The following is a 19,516-nucleotide window of genomic DNA, read 5'->3' as shown; positions in this document are numbered from 1 at the left end:
AGGTCAGGAGAAAGCCCTCCCCAGGACCATATAGGCCTGCGACGTCAACATGTAGCTGTGTTTGCTGGGATGAATTTAACATACATATACATTTCCATCTGGGGATTGAAAGAGTTTCTGGCGCGTAGATGAGGCCATGACTTACACACTGTGCGATTGCTGCTAGTGCAAACAAATAAAAGCAGTTAAGTTCTCTGCTTTTCTTCACTCCAAATGCATTCGTTGAATGGTAGTAGTCCTTTTGTAAGTCAAATATTACTTTATAAATAGTCCGTTTACATGATATACAAGGAAGAAAAAGCAGTACATCTTCATATTTGAGAGGGTGGGAACATTTAGCATTTGTGCATCGTAAATAACTTCAATTATGAATCATTGATCAAAATAGTTGAGACTGCATTTGTGAATAACTGACTTGTGATATATGACAAGGAGGAAGTCCATCCAAAGGATATACTTTACGCATTTTATTAAACTATGGTCAACATAAAACCAAAGAATAGAGTGGGTCGATCAGCAATGAAAGCAATGAAAGCCTCAGGGCCGGGGTGAGCCTAATCAACGACCCTTCCACTGTCTGCTGAGGTTGGCCAGGAAACCCCAGACGGTAAGAGGGGGCCATGTGTTAATGTCCTTTCAATAAGGACAATTAGTAGGCCAATTGTTTCATCCCTAAATCAGGCAAATTACTGTAAAGTACTGTTTTCTCCCTATAAGATGTAATAATTTCAGCACAGAGGCAAAATAGTGACATTATTCACAATGTTCTTTCCATAGTTGATCAAAACTAAATGTCACTTCAGTTCCTCAGCTTGAGCTTCTCCTTTACTAACCAGAGCTGTCATCTTGTGACACCAGTGTAGAGTGGAAACACACGCCTCTCTTTCCAGTTCGCCCAACCCCCCATAACACAGAAATCCCCGCCCTTCCCTCTCGCTCTCACACCAACGTGACTACCAACACCGACGCCCCGGAGCATCATGGGAGCTGTAGTCTCCGCCGCCCAATAAAGCCCAAGAAGGCGAGGCTTCACCAAAATACAACTCCCATCTAGACCCTCGCACGCCGAGCCCCGTCGACCAATCTGAATAAGTGGGAGGAGCGCGTCCGCCCACAAAAGCCACAGCTATCTCCCCGTATCTTCCCCTTAAAAAAAATCAATTGTGCACGAAAAAAGGGGAATAGGCGTAAAATACAAACACTGGTGACGGTTTGTTTTCGGTGCACGAAGGACGGCGACGAGGCGTCCCCGCGTCGTGCGGCGAGAGAAACAGCGGCGACAGGCAGGAGCAGCGAAGAGGGTGTTGTCCTGATGCTTAAATGGAAGTGGGTGGGCCTCTACGGTCACACACTGACAACTTCTCTCTGGATATTATTCTGACAAGCGCCAATTTGCTCGTTTATGGACTGGCTATCCGGTGAAAGAGACATACGACGGGGCTGCGAGGGGGCCGACGGGCCGGTGACGTTCAACGTGTTCTCCGTTATCTCCGTTATTCGGCGCAGCTTGATTGTGCCTGCGCTTGGCACCGCCCTTCCTGGCCAGTGGGTGGTTTCGTCAAACGGGCAGATCCGCCGCGGCCCAGTGCCGAACATATAGGCCGTCCCTCCGCCTCTATACCCGGCCGGCCTTCTCCTCTCCCTCTCGGTATATTAATGCGTTATGAGTGGTAGGTACCCTCCCCCCTCTCCGTCTCCACCCCCCTCTCTCTCTCTCTCTCTCTGACAGATAGGAGGCTCCCGGTATCTTTGACATTAATGATGAGGTTACTGGTTTCTCCTTTACCTTTATTGACCACCTTTGTTGTTATCTGCTATATTATCAGATTTCATTTTGGCAACTTAGTGTCTATATGAGTGTGCCTCATCCTGGGACTTTGTACTACTTAGAAATACTCATATTTTAACTGGAGAATTTCTTACATTTGTTCTTCTCTTTTTTGACAGACTCTAGGAAGGAATCATCTGGAACTGAAGGGGGGAAAGCATCTAAGAAGGGGAAAAGTTCTGGATTGCAGGTAAAATAAATGAAATAAAGAGTTTATTACTTTGTGCCTTGCCCATTAGGCCAAACATGTACTCCCTCCCTCCCAGCCAGCCAGCCTGACACCTCTGGGGGCGTTTCTCTGGTGAATTCCACTTCCTGCTTCTGTGCAGTCCTGCTGAGAGCCAGACCAGAGCTTGTTGAATAGGCTTATATGGCTGTCACACTTCAGCCACAGTACTTTTGAATTGTCCATTTGAATTAAGGTCAAATAGATTTAATTCTGCATGTGGATTTATTATAAAGACCTGCAGCGTTGGTATGTGGCTTTACAACACGTGGAACCTCCTTTTTTATCTGCTTTTCATAGGTTGTGTATTTTTTAGATATTTCAACGAGGCAGTTATTCTTAAGTGTTTCATCTGTTGTTAAGCGTGTATGACAAGCAGTGTTGCTGTGTTATTCCACACTGTTGTACTTGTTACAGAACCTAGGCTTTTTCCGAGGTGTATAGCATAAGAAAATTGCCTGCGACCTAGTTTCTTTGAAAGGGAGGAGAGAGAGAGAAGGCGGCATTTTCTTCCAGTGTTCTCAGAAAAGAGAAATGTGGTTCTCACACGCCCACCCACTCACTTCCTGTAATACCGCCCACTTCCACTGACAGCTCTCTCTCTCTCTCTCTCTCTCTCTCTCTCTCTCTCTCTCTCTCTCTCTCTCTCTCTCTCTCATCCTTATTTCAAATGTGTTAATTGTGTGAGCGCATAATGATACCTGCCCATCCTTTCCCTTTGGCTTTTCTTTTATTTACATGGTGTACTTTCTTGTGTGTGTACGTATGCTCTTGCTTCCCCTTCTTCCCTCGTCACTCCTGTTTAACCGTTACTCTCTCGGCCCCACCCCACCCAACAATCCATCCTTTCCCCCACCCCGTCTCCTTCAGGATTCCTCGCAGCCCTCTCCGTTGGCTCTGCTAGCAGCCACCTGCAGTAAGATCGGAGGGCAGGGGGGAACCGAGGGGGCCCAGGCTCAGGTGGGGGCCCAGCAGTTCCAGGTGCAGGCTGGTCAGATCCAGCTGCAGCAAGGTCAGCTCCAGGGTCAGATAGTGTTGGACACAGGTGGAGGTCAGACCCTGGTGCCCCAGCAGCTGGAACTGGTCCCAGCTCAGTTCACGGGGAACGGCTGGCAGATTATTACAGCAGCACCTACTATGGCCAAAGAGAACCCCAATCAGCCTGTTGCTGTGACAGTGGCCACCACCATGGCTAATGACAGCTCACCAGGTGGACGCAAGGTGAAGAAAGTGGGGGAAGCAGTGGGTTTGAGCACATTTGTTTTTGTTTGCCAACTTTTGTGACCTTAACTGTATCACTGCTCCTTTCCTGTTGGGCAGGTGAAGCCATTGGGTGGGATCAACAGTATTGCAGCCAATCAGCAGCAGTTCCAGATCATCCAGGTTCAGAACCTGCCCAATGCTGGGGGCGGGGTCCAGTATCAGGTCATCCCTCACCTGCAGACTGCAGACGGGCAGCAGATCCACATCAGCCCAGCTCAGACAGCCTCCATCGGGACTGTACAGGAGCAGGTCCAGCTCATCCAGACCCAGAGCTCTGGCCAGACCCAGGCTATCCTCCAGCAAGCCAACCAGCAAGCCATCCTGACAAGTACAGCCAATCAGACGGTCCCACTGCAGATCCGCCATGCACAGTCGTTCCCACTGCAGCTGCAGACTCTGCAGGGCTCCCAGACTCCTGTTATGACCACAGTACCCATAAACATTGGTGGCATGACCCTGGCTTTGCCAGTGATAAATAATGTTGGAGGCGGCGGGGCCGTCCAGCTTATCCAATCAGCAGATGGCACATTCTCTGTTGCCAACGGCAACCAGCTGATGACAACAACAGTGTCTGGGGCAACAACTGGCTCGACGGCAGTAGCCGAAGGTGACAGCGTGTCCGATGTGACGCATGTGGTATCTGTTGGATCAGAGAGTGGACCAGCTGACACCCAAGTGCAGTGCAGCGAGGCCGACTCTCAAAGCCAGAACCAGGCCAATGGGCTACAGAACCAGATCGATACAGCAGGAACCATTCAGCAAGTGATAGTGGGCCAAATGGGGCACCAGTTTGTGCAACAGATCCAGCTGCAGCCTCAGAGTCAGGGTCAGGTGCAACAGCAACCTCAGCACATTCAGACCCTACAGCTGGCCCCAGGACAGACCCTGCAGCCCATCCAGGCCTTTCAGAACTCAGCCCAGGTCCTCATCCGTACACCAACCCTGTCCCCATCTGGGCAAATCACCTGGCAGACACTGCAGCTGCCCGGAGGAGTCTCCCTGCAGGGCGGCCTCGGGGCAGCCATGCCACAGCAGCTGACGCTGGCTCCTGTGGCCGGTGGGACGACAATGGGGAGTGGAGGTCTGGTCTCCCTGAGTGGCGCTCCCCTGACGCTGAGCACAGCCCAGATCAACCCGGGGTCTGGGGTACAGACGGTCAGCATCGCAGGGCTGGGCACTGCTGGTGTTCAGGTGCAGGGTGTTCCCCTCACTATTACTGGTCTACAGGGTAAGACCGTAATAAGAGTCTCTTTGTGAATGTGTAGTGATTATTCCATAACTGATCCATTAATTAACAGAAACAAAAATGATCTCCAGTATTGTGGTACAATCGCATACATTAACAATTCAAAGTTGACCTACAGTATACGAGGATGTCCTGTTCGCCCATTAACGCTTTACTCCATTTTGGATCTTGTTTTTTCAGCTTTCTCTATTGTCATATTTTCTTCAGACAACCCGACAGACAATACAACTTGTTTTTGATAAACAGGTTTACACATTTTGTCAATTTTAATCACCTTTCAGGTCAACCACAGGGTCAAGATGGGGTCAAAGTTCAGTCGTCTCCAGTGACAGTAACTGTCGGCAACGTGGCTTCAGGCTCATCGATGAGTCCAGACCAGCTGGGCTCAGTACAAAGTTCTTCGGACCAGGAGGGACCGCCCAGCAAGAGGCTTCGTCGTGTCGCCTGCTCTTGTCCAAACTGCAGGGATGGAGAGGGAAGGTACGAACACATTAGAAACACATGCAACAATTAGGCATGACAAATTAGAAAAAACAATCTACAACAATGTGTACCCAAACTCATGTTTACATTTTTATCATTCCAAAATGAGTGATGACTGGGATGTCATGGTGGGACAACTGGTTTGACAGATGGCCAGAACACAATGTAGCATGTATCCTACAGGGAGAGATCTGACCTTTTCACCACCCAACACTTCACTTGCCTGCACTCAGAAATACACCGAGAATATTTAGAGACCGGTCAAATGTATTCAGCTTCGTTAAAATAATCATGAATCCATTTGTTAAAAGTCAGACTAATTCCCTTACAGAAGTTAACTTCATAAAACAGAGCTTGTTTACTGAACATATATCTTAGCTTTGGGTGGGGAGATTACTTCTGCGACCTCTAGACACAGTGCGGACTAGCTGTGTTCCCATTTGTTTCAAGTCCTAAAAGCTTTTATGTAACACACACGCACATGAACACACACACAGCTCACTCCTAACTTTGTGTGTGTTTGTAGAAATAGTGGTGACCCCACAAAGAAGAAGCAGCACATCTGCCACATGGAGGGCTGTGGGAAGGTTTACGGCAAGACGTCTCACCTGAGGGCTCACCTACGCTGGCACACCGGCGAGAGGCCGTTCGTCTGTAACTGGATCTTCTGTGGCAAGAGATTCACCAGGAGCGACGAGCTGCAGAGACACCGGAGAACACACACTGGTAGGACAAACACGTACGGGATGTAGACTGGGGCTGTGGGTCACCCTGGTCCCGTTGGAAGGTCTTGGGGTGATAGCAACTTGAATTTGAATCCAGTAATTAATGCAAACTAGCGCTGCAACTGATAATGCATCAACAATTCATCTTAAGTGTATACATTTTTTTTAGATTAAAAGGCAACTTCCCAGAACTCAATATGGCGTTTTCAAATGTTTCAACAAAACCAGATAAAAAGTAGCAAATCATTTAATTTCTTCACAAGTTTTGCTTGAGAGAATTTTTCTGTCGACTGACTAGTTGTTTCAGCTTTAATTCTAACTCCCTTATTAACAATATAATTATTCTTTTCCACATAATTCAACATGTTGCCCAACAGCTATACATGTATTTAGTTGTTTCAGAGAAGACACCAGCCAGAGTAGATTTTGAGAGGTTGCTGTAGAAAAGCCAGATGTCCTTTTTCTGATTTATTTTGTCTTCTCCCCTCTAGGAGAAAAGCGTTTTGAGTGTCCCGAATGCTCCAAGCGCTTCATGCGCAGCGACCACCTCTCCAAGCACATCAAGACCCACCAGAACAAGAAAGCCGGCGCTGCGGTGGCAATCATCACCACTGATGACATGGAGGAAGATGCCCCTGAAGGCATGGACGCCTCCCCACAGATTGTCGCTGTGGCAACCCTCTCACGTGACTCTGACCCCGCTACACCCACCACATCTAATCACATGGAGGAAGAGGATGAGGAGGAAGGGGGGGAGTTTCAATAGGCAGCCGACTCCTGTTTCTTTGCTGAAGGCTGACTTCCTGTTTTTTTGGGAGTCTTTGCAGGGACTGTAGGGGGTGGCTAGTTTTTCTTTTTACTTTTAATTTGACATCATTTTAAAAATGTTGTTCTCTCATGAAAAAGGGACTCAAGAGACGGGATCATGCGATGAACAGAAAAAGAAAAATATAAACATCACAATCTAAAAATAACTAACACATATAATAACAAAAATTTAGCCTAAACATATGAAAGATTAGTTTGGCATTTATCAAATGAATCTATATTAATTCCATTCGCAGTGGGGAAAGGAATGTAAGTAGTGTCTAGATTAGCACAAGATTAGCCTGCTGAATCTAAAACCATCCAACATGGAGGGACATTTTCTGAATTGCAACAGAATCTAACTCTATGCACAAAGTTATGTTCCTGTTTCATACGTCGGACTGTGCTGAGAGTCAATCATGGTACAGGACTGTTGCAGAGCAGCGATAGAGCAGGTGCAGTCTGGGATGGTCTGTGTGTGTGTGTGTGTGTGTGTGTGTTTGACCTGTATGAACGAGTGTGTGTCTGAATTCTCATGCTGTCACCGAGAGGATCTACCTAATTTGAGTTTTATTCATGGTTCAGGTTTAGTCCTTAGATCAGATTCAGGTGTTGATTCTTCCGAGACCAGTCAACGGATAAACTGTTATTGAAGAAAGAAGAGGGGAATTCAAAAAATAAAATAAATAAAAAAGAGTAGAGAAAAAAGCACATATAAAAAGATTTCTAAATAATGCATTCCTATTGAGGCACAGTGGCCATTAAACAAGAAGGTTTCTATATAGAAAAACAATCTAGCTTTCTACAACTTTGTTTGTGTAGTGAAAGCAATACTATAATGACAATCCTAGTGAAACCATGTTTACATTGTCAGGGGAAGTTTTCTCTGTTGGTAAAACAAGCCAGATTAGTGAGAATAAGTGAAAGCAGTGCTGTCGTCAAAACAAATCCAGTTGCTTTGCAGATACCACAAGGTGGCTTTAACATCACAGCTGCAGTCTATCCAATGCCAGTTTGTAATTTTTATATAATAGATTTCCATCAGATGGTACCTGGTAGATGGGCAGTTTTGTTGGACAGCGGCACAGTAACTGATGTGGCTTTTTGCTCTCTGTGCTCTGGTGTCGACCCCTCTGCACCTCCAACCCTGCTACGTAACCGATGTGCCACAATTGCCTTAACACAAGCTGTCGTACAGCGGGAACCTCAGTTAGCTGGATGGAGAACGAGGGGCGCTCTCCTGCATTAAAAGGGGATGAGACGGACCGCATAGCACAGAGAGGTAAAGAGCGACAGGGCGATGAGAGCTGTGGGTGGGAGAGGGTCGGGCTACTTAGCTATGTGGATATTATGAGACGTTTTCTGGTGGTGTTTCTCTGTGTGTTAGTTCAGTGCGTACATTCTTTTGAAATTAAAAGATACTTTTATTTTATAGAATTCATCAGTTCCCCTCACAGTATGTTGACACACAGGACCCCACTGTGTACGGCTAATTTATTATTTATCTTTGAGTTGTACTATTTGCCTTTTGCTGGACTTGTATTTGTGTGCGTTGTTTCTGAGGTTGTGTACAGCATGTTTTAGTTTTTTGCCGTAGTGCTGCTTCTCTCGTTTAATCTTTGTGCTCCGGTTTTCTTTTTCTACGTCTGACCATTGCTGTTCATTTTTTTCTCTTTGCGCCATAACGTGTTTTTTCGGAGGAAAATAAATAACAAAAGAAGAAAGCAAAAAAGTTACTATTCTTTAAAGTTGAAAAGGTTGATACCAAACAAATTTAGATGTTTTTGGTAATATTTTGTGTGACAACCAACTTTTATTTTCTTTGATATTTTGTAGTGACATCTCATTTGTAAATCTTTTTCTAAAAGATGTTTGTTCGTCTCCATAACATTTGATAATGGGTTTTTGCCAGATTAGCCTCAAAGGCCCCAGTTTATTGATATTTTTAAAACTGGTTTGTACAAACGTGTTATGTCAAGAAAAAAGGAAAAAGGACAACTTCAAGCAGAAAAGATGCTTTGCCTGCATAACACTTGACAATAAAGTGATTAAAACAGTCTGAGATTCCACGTTGATGATCTGGTATTTGTGTTCACCAATAGAAAACAGTCCCAAAGAAACACAGCAGAGCCCAAACTATATCTACACAATGGTACACTTTGACTTCACCACACATACATTTCTATAACTTCTGCCACCCAATTATTACTGGGTAATCTCCCAGTTGTGTTGCAACAGCAGTGATGTCTGCATTTCCTTTAGAAACAATCACCAAAATGATGCTGGGAAGATCGAACCTGTGACTATTCAGTTACTCAAGAACACACAGATTCTTTGACCTATTGAGTTATTTTGTGTGTGTGTTTGTGTGTGTGTGTGTGTGAGAGCATATAATGAGCCAATAAACCGTCTACTTCAGAAAACACTCAGAGTGTAACTCTGCTACGATCAAAGTGTGACTTCTGGGGGTTCACCAGCAGGTCACTCTTGCCTGCCAGTATACAAAAAGAATCAAGTAGTAGGCAGCTCACGCAAACCTTTTGACATCTCACTCCTTTGAAGCACTTCATATATATCTACAACCTCTCTCTGCACCCTCGGGTGATTTTGTGGAGTTGTGAAGGTAAAGAATAAGTTTAATGTAGTGAACTTTCAAAATGTACAACATTAACAAGGACATATTTTGATTACACTGGCATGAAACCTTTTACAGGACCGGTCTGCAGATCTGTATCACCAGTGTGAACATCCACTCACATGGATAGTTCGTATGTACTGAAAAACGGAGACTAAAGATAGATAATTAAGACACCATTGATTAGATAAACGTTTCTCAGTCACATGGAGGATATTCACATGTAGATTCAGTGACCTCAGGTTGACCTCCGACTGTGCTGTGACCCCTGCCTACCTGGTCAGGAGCAACAGTTGACCTAGACCTGACCCCCCCCCCCCCCCCCCCCCCCCCCCCCCCCACACACACACACACAGTGTACAATAATGTTAGCCTGGCAAATCATTTATACAATGCCATTCTTTATTAGAATTTACAATGGACTGAGAACAACAACAATGCTGTAAAGTTAGCAACTTTTTAAAAAAGTAGTTGGTATATAAAAAGGTTATTTTTGCATCCATACCATACATTTGTTCTATTTAAAATTAACAGTGGGAATATTGAAAGGAAATTATACAACTCAAAGGGAGTGTCTTAAAAACAACAAACATGTCCCTTCATCTTATGAAGCCTTAAACCAGGAGATATAAAACATATTAACAGTGTGTGCGCCTTGTTAAGGTAAAATAAAAAGACAACATATTCATGCTTTTGTTTCTCTAGTTAAATATAAAAAGTTGCTCTAAACCTAAATATGTACATTAGAATGAGTTCTAGGGTATTAGCTGTACGAACAGGTTCTCCTCCCCGTTCTTCTCTCTGGACTCTACTGCAGATCCCTCTGAATGCTGCAATGGAGACAAAACAAAACATGAGCTGCGGTCACAATAGTTCTGCAACTAATCATTAGTCATTATTGACCTGAAAGTATTTTTTCCAACTAATCAATAAACACTTTAGTCTTAAATATCAGATCAATTAAAAAACACCCATTGCAATTTCTCAGAGCCCAAAGTAACGTCCTAACATTTGACACAAACCCAAAAGGTTTATTCATCAAATCCTCCCTGTTTATATTGGATATTAATTTAAGTCTAATTGTTTAAATGACTAGTCATCACTTTAATTTGTCTAGTGAGGCCTTTTTAGAAACTGTGCACTCAAAAAACAATCTGTAGAATTGGCTTAATTTAGTATATTTTTATTTTCCTAATTCCATGCGCAGTGCAGTAGCACAGACATTTCCCAACAGTTAGTTTACACTGACTGCACATATGTTCTTGATTAGATTCCTAAAATGTTCACATCATGGCACTTTTAGGGAAATCCCATCCAGGTCTGTAACAATGAGAATGAAGTGACGTACCTCTCCAGATACCCATGGACATTGTCGTGGCCGTTGTAGCGGGCCAATCCCACCAGGATGCCGGTAGCACAGCGGCCCTCCTTCTTACGACACAGACTGCAGTTACACATCTCTCGGCAGATGGGGCACGACCACGTCTACGGAGAAAATGTCCAGATTTAACAACACTGTTGTTACCCTCTTGCACAAGTGAACCCCTGTTGAGGTGTTATGTCCCGTCCAACAATCCATTTTCATGTTGTTTATCCAGGGCAGCAGGCTGAGGAGGGTATTCCAGATGTTCCTCTCTGCAGCTCCCAGGCCAGAGAGTCCTACCAACACGAAGGAGTAGTGACTCTACTTCCTTCAACACTCAAGTCTCAAACATTTTCAAATCTCCTGCTTTTGCTACTTCTGGGAACATATATGATTTTCAGACGCAAGCAAACATGCTTGCATCTGAAAAGTGATTAATACATTCTGCAGAATTTTGCCAGAAATTAAGTGGACGTTTCTGTAGGTGGTGCTCTTTGCTTTGTTCAGCTATGGCTCACAGCTCTTCTGTTGAATACTCAGTTCAGCTTTTGATCAAAACTGTAAACTGAATCCAATATGTTTCCAACGAGATTCAGGGTGTTTGAAAATATGAAAAGTTCAGTAGAACTGAAAATGTATTTATCCTTTCGGATTCTCCTTTTAAAAACATATTTTAAAAATCCTAACAGCAAGGTGAAAAAAACCCCCACAAACATTAAGAATATTATCTTATTGTGTAAAGATAAAGGTTAATATACATTTTAGAGGAATACTCTTTGAAACACCAAACGCATCAAGATAGCATAACAACATATAATAAAGTGCTGTAATTATATTGAATGCAACTTTGTTGCAAATTGTATTCTAGCCTGCTACATATTATTTAATTTGAATTGTCCCGTAAGAACCAGCAATAGCTTTTCATATAAAGTAACTGGATCCAAAAACAAGACAAACAGGTTTTTAATCTGCTTTTAATTTAAGATTTAATGGGCTTTGTTTTTCTTCTGACGACACCCACATTCATCTCAAGTTTAGTCCAAAGTGAGAGAAATGAAGAGTTAACGTGTGTGATCGCACTGACCGGGTCTAGCAGCACATCGCGTACTTCCTCTCCGTAGCGGTTCTTCAGGCATGGCCCGCAGAACTGACCTTTGCCCCCCACACAGAAACCGCTGCGACACACTGTCTTGGTGTCCAGCGTCTTCTGTCTGCACTGGTGACACGAGCTGCCCTGAAATAATGAATGACAGCCAGTTAAGAAACGCACTAAACCTGACAGTACAATGCAGTACCAAGGCCATTAAATGGGTAAAAGCCTGAGGTGACTCACATTCTCTTTGTCCCAGATCTTGTCTTTCGCACGGCACGCTATGTTGTCCAGGTCTTCTTGGGTGATGTCGTCAACTGACCTTACCTCAAAGTGGCTCCTCCTGGAGCTGTGGCTCCTCCTCCTTTTATTTTTCTTACCAACATCCTCGTCCACCTGCCCAATCACAACCGACAGATTGCAGATAATAATAATGGTTTTGTTTTGATTTTATTTGTAGAATGCCTGCTGGGAATAAAGTTGACTATATAACCGATTGTAATTGTGAATTTCAAATGTACAAATTACTTCACGGAAAATATTCTTTGGGCTGGGCAATTACATTGTTTAATTGAGCACAGTGGTGGACGAAGTACTCAGATAATTTACTTAAGTAGCACAATGTAAAAATAATCTGTTACAATTAAAAGTCCTGCATCCAAAATGTTACTTAAGTAAAAGTACAAAAGTTTTAGCATTAAAAGTACTCATTATACAGAATGGCCCATTTCAGAACAATATATATCCATCCATCCATCCATTTTCAATACCGCTTATCCTCATTAGGGTCGCGGGGGCACTGGAGCCTATCCCAGCTGACATAGGGCGAAGGCAGGGGACACCCTGGACAGGCCGCCAGTCCATCGAGGGCAACAATATATATATATATATATATATATATATATATATATATATATATATATATATTACAGTATATCGTACCCTCTAGGGAGATCTGGGGGCATGCGGTGAAGAGTGAAGTGTGTGTTGCATATTGTACCTCCACCAGTCTCCTGATGTCTACAGTCCGGGGATTTCTGATGCTGAGTGGCTCGCTCTTCTCCTCCACTGCAAAGTTCTCAGGAGGACGAGCCTTACGAGACGGGTTCCTCCTCTCTGACCCAATCTCTGGTTCAAACTTGCGTTTCCGTGCCGTCCCTTTCTCTGATGCCCGCTTCTTCTTCTGCGTAAATAAATCAAAGACAGTGTTTACAAATCTGTCTCTTTAAAAACACAAAACAGTAAATTGTATTATAGGGTTTGTAAAGCTTTTCAAGATAATGTTGTTCTCCCTTTTAAATCTAATATTGTAACACTCTTTAATCTATTTTTTTGCAATTGCATATGAAGTAAGAATGTATAAATGTTTTCGTTAGCCAGTCAGTTGCCATTAAAACAATAGCCTTGCATGTGGCTAAAACTGAGAGCAGAAAAAAAAAATTCTTTCGGCGCCCATGTCAGTCGATCTAGCTCTGATTCGCTCTGCGTCTTGTGTGAGTCGCCAGGAGACATCAAACAAATAGGGCGTTGGGATAGTTTCTTTTAAAATATTAAAATATTTTTGGGGTTTACATGAGTGATTGTGTAGATGAAACAGTCATGTATTTTTCAAGGAGCGTATTCAAGTTCAAGCATATTCCTAACCTTAAAAAAAAAAAAAGCAAACATTTCCCAAACATAAAAGCCTTGAACCCTGGTATTAAAAAAACAAAACAAAAACATTTAAAATGTGTTTGATTAAGTTTGTGTACTTGAAGATTGCACCATGTCTCAGTAAACTCAAACGCCATGGCCCTCCTTTCAACCCGGTTTAACATACAAGATGATCTGATGAGTTAATATTGATTACTTCTAGTTATTTAGTTTCACTTAATCACAAACATATTTGAACATTATTGTAATAGTTGCTTTCACTTTTCTTCATGTCTCAAATTAAAAATAGGAACTCTTTTTAAATTGTATAAAAGGTTTAATTCTAGCATTGTTTGTGTCCTGTGTATTTCTCCTTGTTACATGTGGTGTATTTTGTAGGGATGTCGGGAAGGGTATTGTGGATTAGCTGAGGCTGTAATTGCTATGGTATGTCGCATTTGTCCCTGGTATACACAACATAAAACAACACATAAATAATCACTATTTTACGCAAACACGTTGAAACCTAAATAAACATGTGGTCTTTTTCAATAAAAAATTGACACACAGATTGAGTTTGAATGAACTCACTGTAAATCTCTTTGAACTAAACAGTCTGCAACCAAAGTCTATGGTTGTGCGAAACTGGTGCGGGTGAGTATACTCACTTGAGGGGTGGTGGGCAGGCTCAAGTCAGCCATGGTGCTCAGATCAGCAAACAGCTTAGCTAGCTGAAAGACAACAGCAGAGAAGAGTAAAATACATGTAATAAAGGAAGGATGAATAGCATTTTAGTACACAGATCACACAGTTTGTCACAATATGGAGAAAACACCAACGTTTGTAAGGGTTCATTACCATGGCCTTGTTTTCCTGGATGTTCTTGTCTCGTTTCTGTAGGCTCTGAGACTCCTCTTTGTCTTTGTCTTTTTCCTCCTCCTCTTCCTCCTCCTCCTCCTCCTCTTTTTCATCCTGTTGCTGCTGCTTCATCCTTTGCCTTCCTCTGGTTCTTGGTAAAGGAGGAGTTTCTTTGACTGGCTTTTTGACATTTTTCTCTTTTAGTTCCTGTTTGGCGGTAGACAGTCTTTTGACGGGAAACCTGAGGAAAACGATTAATATAGGAATCAACACATTATATATATATATATATATATATATATATATATATATATATATATATATATATATATATATATATATATATATATATATATATATATGTTTTTGACATGGTCTCTTTGGCAATATAATGAGTACAGTAGAAAGTAGCAATAGGGTGCCCCATTAACCTTTTATATTTTTGATAAATGCCTCTTTATTTCTGCCTGATGAGGATTTGAGACATCAAATGTGACACAAATAAATAACCTCACGAGTAGTTACAGCGGTACCCGCAATAAGAGGCGAGCGTTCACTTCGCTTTGCCTGTTCAAGACCAAAAACTTTTTGAAGCCTTGCAACTAGTGAACAGAATTTACTATATTTGGACTGCAGAAGAGTGACGCCGTGGTAGAGATGCTGTTTACGGCCCTGGCTGAGACCTGTCAATCACAAGTAGCCACGCCCCCTAAAGCATACCCTGCATTATCGTCTATTTTAATCTAAATGGGAGTAAAAGTTACAAAATAAACATCATGCTGTTTTGAAGAAAACTTGAAACTGCTGACTCATAAACTCATGTTTACAATGTTCACTGAGATAAGTGAGTTTGAATCATGTTTGGGTGGCCAGAATGTAAGTTTAAGGCACTTCCTCATTGATTTCACATTTCAGAACCGGAGGTTGCCTTCTGTTAAAGACACATTATGTAGGTTTATGTTGCATTTTGTAGTGCAAATACATCAGACTATTTGTGTATGCTAGCAGCACTTATGGATATTATACATAAACAAACACATGGATGTAGGTCTTCCAACATACTGCGATTCAGCGATCATCATTACGTTAAAGAAAAGTGAAAAAAAAAACTAGCCGCTGGCTTATTTACCAATTGACTGACACAGACACACACCTGAGGGCAACTAAAAGACTCCTTCTCTTTCGTGGGGGGGCATCCTCGCCATCAGAGTAGAAGCCTGTGTCCACGTCGCTGTCTGAATCCACCAGCTGGAGAAAACCAGAGAGAATAAAAAGCATTTAATCTGTAGTTTGTTTGACAGCTAATTTAACGTGTGTTCTATATTTTGTTTGTTGTGTAGCTCTTTTATGATGATTTTAGTGTCTGTCAAGTGTCTTTTGAAAAGCGCTATATAAATAAAATGTATTATTATTAATAATACAGTTCATACCGTGGTCTTTTTTTGTCGTTTGGTAAAAGATCTCCTCTCCTCTTCTTCCTCCTCCTCCTCACTGAAACCTTCAAACTCCTCCTCACTGTCTGACTGGCTGAACAGACGAGCCAGCTCAGCAGTGATAAACTTGGATTTGAAACACGGAGCCTGTTGGCAGACAAATTAACAATCACATTAAACTTGGTTTGGTGGAATAGATGAGAGGGCGTTTTTGACTTGTTTTTCTATGAGTGGGTCCCTGTTTAGTTTCTTTCGTGACACGGTACACAGTCCTGCCACGGGTGTCACACTATTCCACTAATCAACAGGTAACGGTAACAAGCCAATATATACTGCAATGCAAAGACAGGAGAGAAGACGCCATAGTAGAAAACATGGATGTAATACTGGCTAAAAAATAATCGGCTGAGCAAATGTTTTAAGAGGAAGAATAGCACTCATCTCGTTAGAGCTCAAGGATACACAGTGAGTAAAACTGACTTTCACCAAGAAGGAAAGGAACAGACACCTAAACTTTATATACATTGGCTATACTTCCTCATAGTGTAGGGTCCCAAAGACCCCAATGTGGCGTTTGGAATAAATAAGTAATTAAAAATTAATTATGACCTTATTAAAACCAAATATGCATCATAAGGGTTTCGAAGTGGGACCCCATCCACTATATGGGGCATATTGGATGACGGTAATCATATACAGAAAATATATCACATCACATAGTTATTTCACAAAATTAGGAAATATTTTGAGCTATATTATATATGGTTAATGCATGTATATGAATATATAATTAAGATACTGTCTACACCATCACAGCAGCGGTCTAAGGACCAGAACATGTTTAATTTTGAGTAGCAGGCTTTATGAGCAAGTCATCAGTTCAAAAATCATCTTAATAAGCAATTGCAATACATTTGTATTAGGTAAAATAGAGCCATGCTGTGTCTGGTCCATTTGTTGATATCTGCTGAACAACCCAGGGGTGTTGACCTCTGAACCTCCCAAGAGGAGGGCGACACAGATTGGACCCACCTACGCAGCTGCTTGACAGAACACTGAACGTGCACTCTTTGACTTTGAGCATCAGGTTACAGTTCAATAGATCACCTGAACATCGATGTAAAGTAGCTCACGTGCAGGCTAGCTGGCCAAACCAGGGCAAAACAAAGAGTAGAGAGGATTAGCAAATAGCGTTCAAGACATAACTAACAGAATGGGAGGGTTTCTGGGTTACAGGACTAAACAGCAGAAAAACGAAGGAGAAAGACATGAATGTATCAATGGGCCAGCTAGATTCAGGCCAAGGCAACAACGTTAACTTAACAAGTGTGTTCATTTTGACTCGCTGTGACTTTTCTTCAACAAAAAAACAACATGCTCGCGCTACATTTAAGCGACCATTTTTCTGCCGCTTACCTTTGACGTGAGGGTCATTTTTTTAATCTCCGTTTATCTGCAAATTTCCGTTCAACAGGAACTTTTGTCTTGTAGCACGAAACCCAACGAGTAGCAGTGGGTTTAAAAATTAACCACGAGAGAATACTAGTCGTTGCCAAAGTAGGGGTTTCGTTATTGTTGGCCTTATACATTAGTGAGTAGTTAAGTCCAACAGTTTGAACTTAGAGGCTCCACTAACAGACATAGGATGTAAGATAGCCCTTGCTACCTTACATTTTTCAATAAAGAGGTTTCTATCTGTGTTTAGAAGTAGTCTCTCTTCACAGTCCCCCCCACACTGGCAATGGTGCAGTCCACCCGTTCGCGCGAAAAAGTCAAATGGGCGTGGTAATCTATGAGAACATGAGGAGAATCAAGTAAGGGCCTAATAATCAGGGTATTATAGAAAACTACAGGGATTTTGCCGTTGGGTCTGTTGGTTTCTTTGTGTCTGCCATTGAGTTGTAGACACAAATTATTTAGTATTATTCCTGAGGACTCACTGGTACCTTCCTGGCTAAATAAAGGCTGCATAAAATAAACATAAACAGGCTTTTAGCATTGGGGAAATATAACTATGTATGTAAATTCCATTTTGAGTTTGGTTACTTGTACCTTTATTTCAATTTATGCTCTTATTATACAACATTACAGAGGCAACGCATTATCACCACCACTGACTTTCAGGCATGGCCTAATCTTTTGAGAGGATTTTCTGCTGGTGGAATTTAAAAAAATTAGTTTTTGATGGAGTTTCCTGGAATATATACCATATGTTGTATTTGGCCAGGCTCAGTAACTTTACTCCTTCCTTCTTCACAGAGCAAGAATTACTTCAGTACATGTTTTAGTCTGGAACATTGTATTGAACAAATTTGATAATAAGTGAGCTTCAGAGTTATAGGCCTATTTTGTTTTCGTTGGACAGGCTAGCCATTTCCCCTGTTCCTAGTCTTTAGGCTAAGCTCAGATAAATGCATTTCTACCGCCAATTTGTAAAACAGAAATACAGATAATGTAGCTAAAACCAGGGGAAGGGAGCAAAGGTCTATGACATGATTATTTGTTTAAAGCCTGGCTACAACCCAAATACATGGGTCAATTGTATTCATTTCCAAGAGTGACAATTACACACCACCTGCATCCCCGCCTATGCATTCTGTTTGTCTCACCACCTTCATTACTACATTCATTACTGTTGTTTAGTTGTCAGAAGCCTGCTGGGTAAAATACACGTCAGGATGACTGCGAAATAATAGGGGTTAGCAGCGTCAGGAAACCAACGCTGACCAGACTTCCTCTCCACACACACACGCACACACACACACACACACACACACACACACACACACACACACACACACACACACACAAAGGGAGTGTTTACCGCCTGGTATCATAGTTCATGCCAGCTGGAATCAGCACCGATGAGACAGGCAAACAGTTTACACATTGCAAAACTGTTCTGCCTTTCCCTCCACTGCAAACTCTTTAGCTTAAAGTCCACAATTAGTCTTTCAAATTGAAATGGTCTCCTCTCCATCCTTTCCTCCTTCTCTCATTTCCTCTCACTGTTCCCCTCTTGTTATGCCCTTCTCCCTCAATAACTTTCATCCTGTTTTTTTTTTTTCAAGGATGTATAGTTTAAACTTTTAATACTGTTTTGTTTTATCTGCTTTTAATAGTCAGGGATTATGTGCAGTTTACTGGTATCGAATGAATTCCCAATAACTCTTCAATGAAATATAACTGTCAAGGCATAAGTGGTTGTTCACCTTTTTTTAAAGAATGTGTTCAACTTTGTGTTTTATGTATACTTTTTGAGGAAATATTGTTGGTCCCTCTTCCAACAAAAGAAAATAATCATACACTTTTTATGAAATGGTGAACAAATGATAAATGTGGGATCCCACTTTTAGACTTGTTCACCTGTACTCATTGCTGGATGCAATCTTTGCTATTTCTGTTTCCTCAGCTCCTCTTCTAGCACTCCTTCTTCTCCCCATGACTGACTCACCCAGACTGGATCTGACACATGCCCATATTTATTTTTCAGAGGAAAATCATCCCTTTACCATCTCATTGTATGGTGTTCAGAGTAGATTATGGAGCAGAGATGTGGTCAGTGATGTGGTTTCTCCCTTGGTCACTTCTGCTGTAGGCTGAAACAGTGTTAATTATACTGTCATGTCTAGACAGTTACAGTTAAGGTAGTTCATGTGATACTGTATGTTCAGAAAGTCCCAATTCAGAGGGGTTCATTATTAGTGCTCAGGTCAACATGTAGGTAACGTAGAAATTAGAAATATTTGGAAAAATGTCCAACATTTATGATAATGAAGGTTATTGAAATGACTTCTGAACACAGCAGTCATGTAGTGTGACAGCTCGGGGTTTTGGTAGTTAAGAAAGGCAGGAGTGTTAGAAGGGAATGATCCCGGGGGGAAAGGAAACAGGGTACAGTCAGGTCAATCAAACAGTGAGAATAAA

At 42.2% G+C, this 19,516-nt stretch overlaps 2 protein-coding genes across 2 annotated transcripts; one reads left to right on the top strand and one right to left on the bottom strand.

Moving 5' to 3' along the window:
* Positions 1 to 1,087: 1,087 nt before the first annotated feature.
* sp4 (sp4 transcription factor) lies at positions 1,088 to 8,635 on the top strand. The gene is made up of 7 exons (XM_034545154.1): positions 1,088 to 1,670; positions 1,948 to 2,018; positions 2,925 to 3,275; positions 3,375 to 4,545; positions 4,845 to 5,043; positions 5,573 to 5,772; positions 6,263 to 8,635. The coding sequence occupies exons 1-7, from the start codon at positions 1,664 to 1,666 to the stop codon at positions 6,535 to 6,537; spliced, it is 2,274 nt and encodes a 757-aa protein (XP_034401045.1). The 5' UTR covers positions 1,088 to 1,663; the 3' UTR covers positions 6,538 to 8,635.
* Positions 8,636 to 9,594: 959 nt separating this feature from the next.
* Positions 9,595 to 17,312, bottom strand: cdca7b (cell division cycle associated 7b). Its single transcript, XM_034545067.1, has 10 exons — positions 17,006 to 17,312; positions 15,587 to 15,736; positions 15,310 to 15,404; positions 14,157 to 14,397; positions 13,967 to 14,029; positions 12,667 to 12,849; positions 11,910 to 12,062; positions 11,661 to 11,810; positions 10,562 to 10,698; positions 9,595 to 10,043 (listed from the first exon to the last, which is right to left on the bottom strand). Exons 1-10 carry the CDS (start codon positions 17,021 to 17,023, stop codon positions 10,022 to 10,024), a joined length of 1,212 nt encoding a protein of 403 aa, XP_034400958.1. The 5' UTR covers positions 17,024 to 17,312; the 3' UTR covers positions 9,595 to 10,021.
* Between the last annotated feature and the right edge of the window lie 2,204 nt (positions 17,313 to 19,516).

Source organism: Cyclopterus lumpus, chromosome 11 (assembly GCF_009769545.1).
Source record: "Cyclopterus lumpus isolate fCycLum1 chromosome 11, fCycLum1.pri, whole genome shotgun sequence".
NCBI classification, from domain to species: Eukaryota; Metazoa; Chordata; class Actinopteri; order Perciformes; family Cyclopteridae; genus Cyclopterus; species Cyclopterus lumpus.
The sequence above is the reverse complement of the archived record's forward strand: the minus strand, read 5'-3'. Positions and strand labels throughout refer to the sequence as shown.